The 13,892-nt window shown below is 46.7% G+C and overlaps 1 protein-coding gene across 2 annotated transcripts in view; it reads right to left on the bottom strand.

Moving 5' to 3' along the window:
- Positions 1 to 13,892, bottom strand: part of LOC106568034 (connector enhancer of kinase suppressor of ras 2) — a 77,404-nt gene that overhangs the window by 38,749 nt on the left and 24,763 nt on the right. For both annotated transcript variants that reach the window (XM_045692308.1, XM_045692307.1), the window contains exons 8-9: positions 11,918 to 11,986; positions 3,186 to 3,332 (exon numbers count right to left, since the gene is read on the bottom strand). In XM_045692308.1, coding sequence (XP_045548264.1) covers positions 3,186 to 3,332; positions 11,918 to 11,986 — 216 coding nt within the window. The remainder of the gene's footprint in view (positions 1 to 3,185; positions 3,333 to 11,917; positions 11,987 to 13,892) is intronic.

Raw genomic sequence — 13,892 nt, 5'->3', positions numbered from 1 at the left:
GCCTACCCCTTTGGATTAATAAACAATGTAAGACTCCAACCATCTGCCTCCTGTGTCTGCATTTGGGTCTCGCTGTCATGCCCTGACCATAGAGAGCCTTTTATTCTCTATGTTGGTTAGGTCGGGGTGTGACTAGGGTGGGTAATCTAGGTTGTTTTATTTCTATGTTGGCATGGTATGGTTCCCAATCAGAGGCAGCCGTTTATCGTTGTCTCTGATTGGGGATCATATTTAGGCAGCCATTTCCCCACTGTGTTTTGGTGGGATCTTGTTTTGTTTTTGTGTAGTTGCCTGTGAGCACTCCAGAACGTCACGTATCGTTTGTTCTTTATTGTTTTGTTTCTGCTGAAGTTTCACTTTATAATAAAGATGTGGAACGCTACGTATGCTGCGCCTTGGTCCAGTTCTTACGACGACCTTGACAGAAGATCCCACCACATCAGGACCAAGCAGCGTGCCAAGGAGGAGAAGGTATCCTGGGCTTGGAAGGAGATCAAGGAGCAGAAGATATCCTGGACATGGGAGGAAATCATGGAGGGACACGAAAGCCTTCCTTGGAAGCAGACGCAAGGAGATAAGGGAGGACAGCGACGACGCTGATGTTCGCGGACGTAAGGAAAGCCCCCCCCAAAAAATGGGGGGGGGGCACATGGGGTGGTCGGCGGAGCCGAGGAGTGAACCAGAGCGAATCTGGGAGAAGAGGGAGAAATTGGAGGAGAGTGAACGGAGAGAGTCAGAGACCGTCAGTGAGTTGATGGAGAAATTGGAGGAGAGAGAAATTAGAGAGTTGTTGTGTTGGTGTATGATGCACGACATTCGCCCTAAGGAGCGTATTATCTGTTTGATGCCACCTGAGTCAGATCTCCGTACTCGTCCTGAGGAGCGTGCTAGCAGTCTGGTAAAAACTGTGCCAGCTCCACGCACCAGGTCTCCAGTACGCCTCCACAGCCCTGTACGTCCTGTGCCAGCTCTCCGCACTCGCCTTGAGGAGCGTATCATTTGTCCGGTACCATGTGTGCCGGCTCTACGCACCAAGTCTCCAGTACGCCTTCACAGCCCAGTACGTCCTGTGCCAGCTCCCCACACTCGCCGAGCGAAATGTGTCATCGTTCCGGTGCAATTTGTGCCGGCTCTACGTACCAAGTCTCCAGTGTGCCTCCACAGCCCAGTACGTCTTGTGCCAGCTCCCCGCACTCGCCATGCGAAGTGTGTCATTGTTCCGGTACGATTTGTGCCGGCCCTACGCACCAGGTCTCCAGTGTGCCCCCCCAGTCCGGCATGTCCTGTGCCTGCTCCTTGCACTCACCCTGAAGAGCGTGTCACCAACCCGGTGCAACCTGTGCCGGTCCCACGCATCAGGCCTCCAGTGCTCCTCCCCAGTCCGGCATGTCCTGTGCCTGCTCCCGCACTCGCCCTGAAGTGCGTGTCACCAGTCCGGTGCCACCTGTACCAGCTCCACGCACTAGGCCTCCAATGCACATCAACAGTCCAGAGCTTCCGGCAACGGTCCCCAGTCCAGAGCTTCCGGCAACGGTCCACAGTCCGGAACCTCCTACGACGGTCCACAGTCCACAGGCCGGAGCTCTCCTTTGCGCCGGTGCCCAGTCCAGCCACGGCGTCCAGTCCAGCTCCAAGGCCGGAGCCTTCCTCTGCGCCGGTGCCCAGTCCAGGCACGGCGTCCAGTCCCGATCCATGGCAGGAGCCTTCCTCTGCGCCGATGTCCAGGCACAGCGTCCAGTCCCGCTCCAGGGCCGGAGCCTTCCTTTGCGCCGGTGCCCAGTCCAGGCACGGCGACCAGCCCAGCTCCAAGACCGGAGCCTTCCTCTGCGCCGGTGCCCAGTCCGGGCGCGGCGTTCAACCCAGCTCCATGGCCGGAGCCTTCCTCTGCGCCGATGCCCAGTCCAGGCATGGCGTCCAACCCAGCTCCATGGCCGGAGCCCTCTTCTACGCCAGTGCCCAGTCCAGGCATGACGTTAAGCCCGGCGCCATGGCCGGATCCGGGGTCTGGGCGGGGGTTATGACCTGCACCGGAGCCGCCACCAATGCTAGATGCCCACCTGAACCCTCACCTATTGAGTCAGGTTTTGCAGTCGGAGTCCGCACCTTTGGGGGAGGGTACTGTCATGCCCTGACCATAGAGAGCCTTTTATTCTCTATGTTGGTTAGGTCGGGGTGTGATTAGGGTGGGTAATCTAAGTTGTTTTATTTCTATGTTGGCCTGGTATGGTTCCCAATCAGAGGCTGCCATTTATCATTGTCTCTGATTGGGGATCATATTTAGGCAGCCATTTCCCCACTGTGTTTTGGTGGGATCTTGTTTTGTTTTTGTGTAGTTGCCTGTGAGCACACCAGAACGTCACGTTTCGTTTGTTCTTTATTGTTTTGTTTGTGCTGTAGTTTCACTTTATAATAAAGATGTGGAACGCTACGTACGCTGCGCCTTGGTCCAGTTCTTACGACGACCGTGACACTTGCCTTGTGCCATTCTGGCTTCACATGTTGAGATATGAGGATAAGGTGCTGATTATCTGAACACATTAACTGATTTCACTGCAGATGCCAAAGACACGTAACCACAGAAACGTTCCTGGGCGTCATCAAGGCAACCCATGCAGCATGAAAATGAGTGAGCTTAGTGCAGAGCTAAAAATAGCTCTGCACTAAGGGCTCCCGAAGAAAAAAACATCCAGGCAGTTATGATGTAAACCCCCAACCCCCCTCTACCATCATCCTCCCCAGCTAGTGTTCTGTCTTTGTTCCTCCTCTTCAGGCAGTCCCTGTTTCCCCCAGCCAGTCCCACATACTGTACTGTCTGTACTCCATCCACACTGAGCAGCACAATAGGTTCACTAACTCCATTCACTGATGCTCCACGTAATCCATTAGAACTCAATTAAAGGGTGGCCAGGTATGGGGTACAAGTTAAGTGCTAACTTGCAGATAATTACCCTTAAATTCATCATGTATCATAATCGCATCTATTCACAATGCGGCACCCATAAGGAACTACTAAGCCAGTTGGTCATTATCAATAATGAGCGCTATGTTTCTTATCGCTCAAATTACACAGCTCCCAGGTGAATTGGTGAAAAAAACGCTATTCTTATCTACCAGAAGGAATCCTAAACAGATATCCAAACACCTTTAGGAACCCCATTCTCAATATCACATTATAACATAATTACCTGGAGTGCAAGGGGTTTCCACCGTACATTCTTGAGCAGGGCAGGGGCAGACGTGAGAGTGTTCTGAGGTCTCTTCTTCAGTGTGAGGATGACTCCGTTGGGGTCTTCTCTAAGGGCGTTCACCAGGTTCTTCAGCTGCCAGCCCACCTGCACAAATACGCCACAGTGGAGAGAGACAATACAACACACTCAGTAAGGCTGATGAAATACTCAACCAATCATGAACTAGTAAATTGTCGTAGCTAGTTACTGTAGTTCTGAACATCTCCTCTACCAACCATGTCTGAGGTAAAACACCGGAGATAATGACGGTGAAAACAACTGCACTTTCATTCCAATACTCAATAGTCCATTCCCACAAATTACAGTGCTTGGAAAATAATGGCGTCTGGCACAAAAACGGTTAGCTAAACAGTATGTGCTGGGAAGTGTTTCATACAATGCAGACAAAATATTGTTCCAATTATTTCCTTTCTTGACTGAGCATAACAATTTTCAGAATTCTGTCCTATCTGTTGTTACAACATTATACAACGTTTAACAGATAGTGTTGCACCTCGTGCTGACCTATAATGCGTCACAAAGCATCAGCACCATGCTCAACTGGGCTCTGTCCCGCAGCAGACAGACAGTGTGCAGCTGTGCTACAGTGAGCTTGGTTCTGCTGATGGCAGTGTGCTCCCAGGCAGGTTCCAGTAGAGGCAGGGGAGCAGAGAAAGCAGGTCACGTCCCCCTCCCTCCCTCTCTCCCTTCCTCCCTCCCTCTCTATGCTACGCTGAGCAGAGCACCTCTCTCTTCCTCTTTGCTTTGTTCAGTTCCCCTCAACTCCCCCGTGCACTGTAGAGTGCCAATGTTAATAATGTAACTTATCTGTAAACAGGTTATATTATTCAAGTCAGGGACTGGCATGGCAACATAGTCAAACTATAAAAAGACCAACAGATCCCTCTACACACACACACACACACACACACACACACACACACACACACACACACACACACACACACACACACACACACACACACACACACACACACACACACACACACACACACACACACACACATTTCTGTTTGTCCGAGACACTGCCTCTGTGTTCACACCAGCTTCTGTGCTTACTGGAAACTGCAGTGGCAGATCACACTAGCAGGTAATAAGCTAGCTAGTCTCTGGCCCCCTGGTGTGTCAGTTGCAACCTTCTATTGGAAGTTCGCCCAGGCATATGACAGTTCATTGGCACATCCACTGTCTCATGTTTCTGAACACAGCATCATAAAATGTGTAATCTCTGTGATTGGTTGATCATAGAGTAAACTAGTTGTTTTATATCCTGCAGTAAGACAGGCTACTGCAACCACACCTTATTAGTATGTCTTTGTCTGGGCAGGAGGAGCTATAGTGCCCTTTTTCTTTAAATATACATCACAAATGTGAAATTAGGCCTACTACAAATTGTCCCCTACCGAGCTAGGACACTGCCCCTGCTCAGTATGACAACATCACAAGTGACCTGATTAATGCATCCACCATGGTGACACAAACCTAAATAATTTACAGCAATAGCCCCAGTCCTCCCAGTCCATTGATTATAGTAGTTGTTAGTTTATAACCTCCTGCCTGATGTTTTTATACTAAATCTCCATTTCCACCAGAATCATATTGACTGGACTATACAGTGCATTCGGAAAGTATTCAGACCCTTTCACTTTTTCCATATTTTGTTACGTTACGGCCTTATTCTAAAATGGATTAAATAGTTTTTTCCGTCATCAATCTACACAAAATACCCCATTATGACAAAGCAAAAACAGTTTCTTTTTTATGTTTGTAAATGTATTAAAAAATAAAAAACTTTATCACATTTACATAAGTATTCAGACCCTTTACTCAGTACTTTGTTGAAGCACCTTTGCCAGTGATTACAGCCTCGATGTCACACTCGTCGTACGAACTGGAAACATACTTCGACCAACGTGCAGCGTGATCTGGGTTCCACATATTTTATTTAAGTGAAACGCACAAAACAATAAATGATCAAACGATACGTGAAGCTCAAGCAGTGCTCATAGGCAACTACACAGAAACAAGATCCCACAAACACAGGTGGGAAAAATAACTACTTAAATATGATCCCCAATTAGAGACAACGATTATCAGCTGCCTCTAATTGAGAATCATACAAAACACCAACATAGAAAAAGAAACTAGAACACAACATAGACATAGATATACTAGATCACCCCCTAGTCACGCCCTGACCTACTACACCATAGAGAAACAATGGCTCTCTATGGTCAGGGCGTGACAGTACCCCCCCCCCAAAGGTGCGGACTCTGGCCGCAAAACCTGAAACCAAATGGGGAGGGTAGGGGGGGTGATTAGTGTCGGTGGCGGCTCCGGTGCGTGGCGAAGTACCCACTCAGCTCGCGGATCCGCCAACATCGGTGGCGGCTCTGGTGCGGGATGAAGAACCCGCTCAGCTCGTGGATCCACCAGCTTTGGTGGCGGCTCTGGTGCGGGCCGAAGAACCCGCTCATCCCGCGGATCCAGCCATGGACCCGGGCTGAACACTGTGCCTGGACTGGACCTCGATGTCAAGGAAGGCTCCTGCCATGGAGCAGGACTGGACACCAGCCCTGGCCTGGACCTCGGTGCCAATGAAGGCTCCTGCCATGGAGCGGGACTGGACGCCGTATCTGGTCTGAGCACCGGCGCAGAAGAAGACTCCTGCCATGGAGCGGGACTGGACGCCGTATCTGGACTGGGCATCGGCGCAGAGGAGAGCTCCTGTTGACCCTCCCTGAAGGTTCCGGACCGTTGACCGTCGCTGGAGGTTCCGGGTTGTGGACCGTCTCAGGAGGTTCCGGACTGTGGACCATCTCAGGAGGTTCCGGGCTGTGGACCGTCTCAGGAGGTTCCGGACTGTAGACCGTCTCAGGAGGTTCCGGACTGTAGACCGTCTCAGGAGGTTCCAGACTGTAGACCGTCTCAGGAGGTTCCAGACTGTAGACCGTCTCAGGAGATTCCGGACTGTGGACTGTCTCTGGAGGTTCCGGACTGTGGACCGTCGTTGGAGGTTTCGGACTGTGGACCGTCGTTGGCGGTTCCGGACTGTGGACCGTTGTTGGAGGTTCCGGACTGTGAAACGTCAACGGAAGCTCTGGACTGGAAACTGTCGCCGGAAGCTCTGGACTGGGAACCGTCTCCGGAAGCTCTGGAGTGGGAACCGTCGCCGGAAGCTCTGGACTGGGAACTGTCGCCGGAAGCTCTGGACTGTGAAGGCGCACTCGAGGCCTGATGCATGGGGCCGGCACATGACGTACCGGACTGGGGAGGCGCACTGGAGACCTGGTGCGTGGAGCTGGCACAGGATGTACTGGGCTGTGGAGACTTACTGGAGACCTAGTGCGTATAGCCGGCATCAATGGTACCGGTTCGATGACACACCTCACACGGCAATTGCAAGTAGCTGGCACAGAACGTACTGGGCTGTGAAGGCGTACTGGAGACCTGGTGCGTATAGCCGGCATCAATTGTACCGGAAAAATGACACACTTCGCACGGTGAGTGCGAGGAGCTGGCACAGGACGTACTGGGCTGTGGAGGCGCACTGGAGACTTGGTGCGTAGAACCGGCATCAATGGTACCGGTTCAATGACACGCTCCGCAAGGCGAGTGTGGAGAGCGAGCACAGGACGTATAGGGCTGGGAAGGCGTACTGGAGACCTGGTGCGTGGAGCCGGCACAACTTTCACCAGACTAATAGCACACTCCTCAGGACGAGTACGGAGAGCTGACTCAGGTGGCATTAAACCGATAACACGCTCCTTAGGGCAAATGTCGTGCATCCTCCACCAATTCAATAACTCTCTCATTTCTCTCTCCTCCAAATTCTCCCTCAACTCACTGACGGTCTCTGATTCTCTCCGTTCACTCTCCTCCAGTTTCTCCCCCTTCTCCCAGACTGGCTCTGGTTCACTCCTTGGCTCCGCCGACCACCCCTTGTGCTTTGCACACCTGTATTTGGGGAGTTTCTCCCATTCTTCAATGCAGATCCTCTCAAACTCTGTCAGATTGGATAGGGAGCGTCGCTGCACAGCTACAGTTGAACACTTAGGTTGGAGTCATTAAAACTCATTTTTCAACCACTCCACAAATGTATTGTTAACAAACTATAGTTTTGGCAAGTCGGTTAGGACATCTACTTTGTGCATGACACAAGTAACTTTTCCAACAATTGTTTACAGACAGATTATTTCACTTATAACTCACTGTATCACAATTCCAGTAGGTCAGAAGTTTACATACACTAAGTTGACTGTGCCTTTAAACAGCTTGGAAAATTCCAGAAAATGTTGTCATGGCTTTAGAAGCTTCTGAGAGGCTAATTGACATCATTTGAGTCAATTGGACTTGTACCTGTGGATGGATTTCGAGGCCTAACTTCAAACTCAGTGCCTCTTTGCTTGACATCATGGGAAAATCAAAATAAATCAGCCAAGATCTCAGAAATAAAATTGTAGACCTGGTTCATCCTTGGGAGCAATTTCCAAATGCCTGAAGGTACCACGTTCATCTGTACAAACAATGGTACGCAAGTATAAACACCATGGGACCACGCAGCCGTCATACCGCTCAGGAAGGAGACGCGTTCTGTCTCCTAGAGATGAACGTACTTTGGTGCGAAAAGTGAAAATCAACAGCAAAGGACCTTGTGAAAATGCTGGAGGAAACAGGTACAAAAGTATCTATATCCACAGTAAAACGAGCCCTATGTCGACATAACCTGAAAGGCTGCTCAGCAAGGAAGAAGCCACTGCTACAAAACTGCCATAAAAAAGACAGACTACGGCTTGCAACTGCACATGGGGACAAAGATCGGACTTTTGGAGAAATGTCCTCTGGTCTGATGAAACAAAAATAGAACTGTTTGGCCATAATGACCATCATTATGTTTGGAGGAAAAAGGGGGAGGCTTGCAAGCCGAAGAACACCATCCTAACCGTGAAGCACGGGGGTGGCAGCATCATGTTTTGGGGGTGCTTTGCTGCAGGAGGGACTGGTGCACTTCACAAAATAGATGGCATCATGAGGCAGGAAAATTATGTGGATATATTGAAGCAACATCTCAAGACATCAGTCAGGAAGTTAAAGCTTGGTCGCAAATGGGTCTTCCAAATGGACAATGACCCCAAGCATACTTCCAAAGTTGTGGCAAAATGGCAACAAAGTCAAGGTATTGGAATGGCCATCACAAAGCCCTGACCTCAATCCTATAGAAAATGAGTGGGCAGAACTGAAAAAGCGTGTGCGAGCAAGGAGGCCTACAAACCTGACTCAGTTACACCAGCTCTGTCAGGAGGAATGGGCCAAAATTCACCCAACTTATTGTGGGGGGCTTGTGGAAGGCTACCCAAAATGTTTGACCCAAGTTAAACAATTTAAAGGCAATGCTACCTAATACTAATTGAGTGTATGTAAACTTCTGACCCACTGGGAATGTGATGAAAGAAATAAAAGCTGAAATAAATAATTCACTCTACTATTATTCTGACATTTCACATTCTTAAAATAAAGTGGTGATCGTAACCGACTTAAGACAGTGAATTTTTACTAGGATTAAATGTCAGGAATTGTGAAAAACTGAGTTTAAATGTATTTGGCTAAGGTGTATGTAAACTTCCGACTTCAACTTTATTTTCAGGTCTCTCCAGAGATGTTTGATCGGGCTCAAGTCCGGGTTCTGGCTGGGCCACTCAAGTACATTCAGAGTCTTGTCGCGAAGCCACTCCTGTGTTGTCTTGGCTGTGTGCTTAGGGTCGTTGTCCTGTTGGAAGGTGAACCTTAGCCCTAGTCTGAGGTCCTGAGCGCTCTGGAGCAGGTTTTCACCAAGGATCTCTCTGTACTTTGCTCCGTTCATCTTTCCCTCGATCCTGACTAGTCTCCCTGTCCCTGCCGATCAAAAACATCCCCACAGCATGATGCTGCCACCACCATGCTTCACTGTAGGGATGGTACTGGCCAGATGAGGAGCGTTGCCTGGTTTCCTCCAGATGTGACGCTTGACATTCAGGCCAAAGAGTACAAGAGAATCTTGTTTCTCATGGTCTGAGAGTCCTTTAGGTGCCTTTTTGCAAACTCCAAGCGGGCTGTCATGTGTCTTTTACTGAGGAGTGGCTTCCGTCTGGCCACTATACCATAAAGGCCTGATTGGTAGAGTGCTGCAGAGATGGTTGTCCTTCTGGAAGGTTCTCCTATCTCCAAAGAGGAACTCTGGAGCTCTGTCAGTGACCATTGGGTTCTTGGTCACCTCCCTGACCTTAGTGGTTCCAAACTTCTTTGATTTAAGAATGATGGTGTTCTTGCTGCAGACATTTTTTTGGTACCGTTCCCCAATACAATCCTGTCTCGGAGCTCTACAGACAATTCCTTCCACCTCATGGCTTGGTTTTTGCTCTGACATGCACTGTTAACTGTGGGAACTTATATAGACAGGTGTGTGCCTTTCCAAATAATGTACAATCAATTTAATTTACCACAGGTTGACTCCACATTTTACATTTTAGTCATTTAGCAGACGCTCTTATCCAGAGCGACTTACAGTAGTGAATGCATACATCTCATTTCATTTTTGTACTGGCCCCCCGTGGGAATCGAACCCACAACCCTGGCGTTGCACACACCATGCTCTACCAACTGAGCCACTGGGAATGCTGTGTCTCAAGTTGTAGAAACATCTCAAGGATGATCAATGGAAACAGGATGCACCTGAGCTCAATTCTGAGTCTCATAGCAAAGGGTCTGATTACTTATGTAAATAAGGTTTTTATGGTTTATTTTTATTTTTATTAATTAGCAAAAAAATCTAAAAACCTGTTTTCGCTTTGTCATTATGGGGTATTGTGTGGAGGAACAATTTTATTTAATCAATTTTAGAATAAGGCTGTAACGTAACAAAATGTAGAAAAAGTGAAGGGGTCTGAATACTTTCCGAATGCACTGTAAATGGGCCAAGGGGGCCTCTATAGCAACAACAAGTAGAAACATACACAGACCTCACGCAATGCAAGGTGACACAAACACCTCTAAAGCGGCCACTGTTGGCCATCTAAAGCTGCCAATGGATCAAATCAAATCAAATGTTATTTGTCACATGTGCCAAATACAACAGGTGCAGACTTTACCGTTAAATGCTTACTTACGAGCAAAATATATATTTTTTAATATTAACACAATAAAGTAACAATAACGAGGCTATATACATGGAGCCCCGGTATCGAGTCAATGTGCAGGGGTATGAGGTTGTTGAGATAATTGAGGTAATATGTACAGGTAGGGGTAAAAATGACTAGGCAATCAAGATAGATAATAAACAGAGTAGCAGCAGCGTATGTGAAGAGTGTGAAAGAGTGTGAAAGTGTGTCTATGTGTGAGTGTGTGTGAGCGCATGTAATGTGTGTGTGTGTGTGTGTGTGTGTGTGTGTGTGTGTGTGTGTGTGTGTGTGTGTGTGTGTGTGTGTGTGTGTGTGTGTGTGTGTGTGTGTGTGTGTGTTGGAGTGTCAGTGTAGCATGTGTGAGTGTGTGGGTAGGGTCCAGTGAGTGTGCATAGAGCAAGTGCAAAAGAGTCAGTGCAAAAAGAAGGGGGTCAATGCAAATAGTCTGGGTAGCCATTTGACTAACTGTTCAGCATTCTTATGGCTTGGGGGTAGGTACTGTACATGTGTGCTCAGAGTTAGCATGGTACAGGTGCACACAATGGGAAAGCAAATAGGCCACAGTCCCAAACAAATGTTACAATGAGGATAAACAAATGTGTACTTCTGGCAAAAAAATAGTATTGGAACGAATGCTCTTTCTACTAAAGAGGAGAAAACATTTATGTAGATAGGATTGATGTAGAACAATGGTTTTCTCTCCGCCAACGAGAGGGGTGTGAACTGTTTGTGTCATGAACAGTGCTTGTGCCCATAGAAATAGACATGGTGCGCGGGATGTTCTCCAATGCTAGAAAGTGGGGCTGAGTGAAAAATTTTGGGAACCCCTGATGTAGAATAACCATAAATAGGGTATCTATTGGTGAATATGGAGGATTGATTTGACTGTGTCCTCCACTGAACTTTGCTGTTAAAAGTGAGATCAGGACCAGTATCCACTAAGCGTCTCAGAGTAGAAGTGCTGATGTAGGATCAGGTCCCCATCTGTCCATATAATAGTATTCATTATGATCTCAAAGGAAAAACTAGATCCTAGATCAGCACTTCTACTCTGAGAGGCTTTGTGGATACCGGCCCAGATCAGATTAAATGGATTGCCCACTGCTGTCAACCCCCTGTGGGTTAATTGAACGAACTTGGTTACTTTGGGAACTAAAACCTCATTATCAATGAATGACTAACCAGTCCCCTGTATTTTTACAAGTACAATGCCCCTAAACTACCAGATACTAAATGATTAATTGAGGACTAATTAGGTACTAGGCAGCACTAAATAAGCACCTTGTTCTTGGCTTCCAAAGACAAAGCGTTTTGTGCCCAGACAGGCTGGGCTGGAGGAGTACAGAGTCTAGGAAAGCACCCGTTTCTCATTCATGATGGCTGACCTTTCCTGACCCAGACTGAACAGAGTGTCTTTCCCCCAGACCCTGAGAGAGATCCTGTAGGACTAAATGACAGTGCAGTACTCAGAGCTTTACTCAGTGCTTTACAGTGGAACATTCAGTCTGGACTCACCACTGTCTGGTGGTTGACCTGAATAACCTCGTCTCCCGCATGGATCTTCTTGCACTGGTCAGCTGGAGACTGCAGAGACAGTGACAGACAGAGACATGCAGAGGGGGTTGTCAATTATCAGCATTCAAGTAGGATAAGTAGAGGTTAGGACACATCGCCATCATAGCAATTCAATTAAAATCTAATGGTTATTAGAGACCTTTCTCTATTGTTTGACCGTATAGGCTATATAGTGCTTTGGCCAACTCCTCTGACTTCATTCTCATGCCTAGGACAACATCTATGGCATGATAATGAACAGAACAAAGGAGTTGACTAAAGTACAAACAGGGCCTGCATCCACAAAAGCATCTCAGAAAAGGTCCTAGGAATCTTGTTAAAACCCTGTTTTAAAACACACAAAAAACTCCCAGCTCAAAATAGGGTTTAGGTTTGATGTTAATTCACTGCCCAGACAAACTCTGAGCCAGGAGTAAAATCAACTCATAAAGGTTTATCTCAGATGGTAATCACGACAGTTTGAGGTACCGCAAAGGAAAGATAGTGATGACGCGCATTGATATTGTTGCAAATAATGGGGAATAACCAATCATGATGAGGCTTCACCAGCTGTGAACTCTATTGCACGCTTCAGATAACCACGGTGACTGTGACTGTACATCAAATGTTGCAATGGTAAAATGTTTTATATCATTTTCGCCTGACACAAACACTTTGCTTACTCTTAATGATTGCCTAATATGTTGGCAACCATAACCTTTTTTTAATAATAGCTGCATTTTGACACCATTACCGTTATATCAACACACTCGTCACTCCCGTTTAACAACTCTAAATCACTTTGGCACAGTAGGCATCAAGTCATTTGCCAATAATGTTGCAAACAACATTGCATACAACGTTTGAAAGGTCTATCATTTTCATCAACACAATCAAAGGTAACATAAGCCAGCTAGATGCTTTCAACTGCCGAACTTATAGGCAAGCCCAATTTAGGCATCGTTTTTAACAACATGATGTTGCGCTCCAAAGAGATAACTTGAAATAACATGCTGTAGGTAATAAAATCATGGAAAGCAAAATATGGTTTTTTATTAGCCTAGTGGTTATAAGTATTAACAGAAGTAGGATCTTAATTTGAGACAGTTTACTACCGAAGGAAAATAATTATGTACATTATAATTAATGGATTCTTTTGGTAAGGGTTGATACATTTTTCGCTAGGACAAATCAAGTCTGTCATTTTAAAGTGGAAATAACACACTTTAGAATCATTTTTAAACCTTGAATACCCTACAAGTTTGAAATGCAGGGATATTCTCAGAAACAAAAGAGTGATCAAATTAAGATCCTACATTACAGGTATATTGTGAAATAGGCCCCATGTGAAATCATGGTCAAAAGCGCAAGAGATAGTGTTACATGTAGAGATTATTTGTGGATTGATCAAAATCCAAACATCAAATCATTCTTTTAACAACTCCAAAGAGATTGTATGTGGTGCAAAAACCACTGACTCACTGTATTTTTCTATTATCAAGAAACCTGCTGGTAACTCTTAACTGATTACGAGAGCTCATTAGGTCTTCTAAATATCTGTCAACTAGGTGGGAAACGTATGACTAAAGAGGTTTCATGCACAGCTTTTATTTTTAGGAGTGAAATGTCTCTATTCTAAGCACATACGACCAATTTTCTACTCTGAGATGCTTTGTGGATATGGGCCCAGATCTGCAAGGACAGGCTTCCTTGGCACAGCTTTATAAGATAGATAAATTATGTTTTCCCCCAAAATGTCCAGTAAGTCTAAAGAGTGATGATCTCAGCCACCATTTAGCAGCAATTGAAAGGAGTCACATCACTTGGCAGAGAATCAAACATCACCAGCCTCCATACCTCCCTTCATACCATGGTAGTACGACTTCACACTTTGTACAATATCACTAATAGTAACTATTTTCCTTCTTTAGGGGTT

Source organism: Salmo salar, chromosome ssa13 (genome assembly GCF_905237065.1).
Source record: "Salmo salar chromosome ssa13, Ssal_v3.1, whole genome shotgun sequence".
In the NCBI taxonomy this organism is placed as follows: Eukaryota; Metazoa; Chordata; class Actinopteri; order Salmoniformes; family Salmonidae; genus Salmo; species Salmo salar.
Note: the sequence above shows the minus strand (reverse complement) of the source record. Positions and strands in the feature narration are given on the sequence as shown.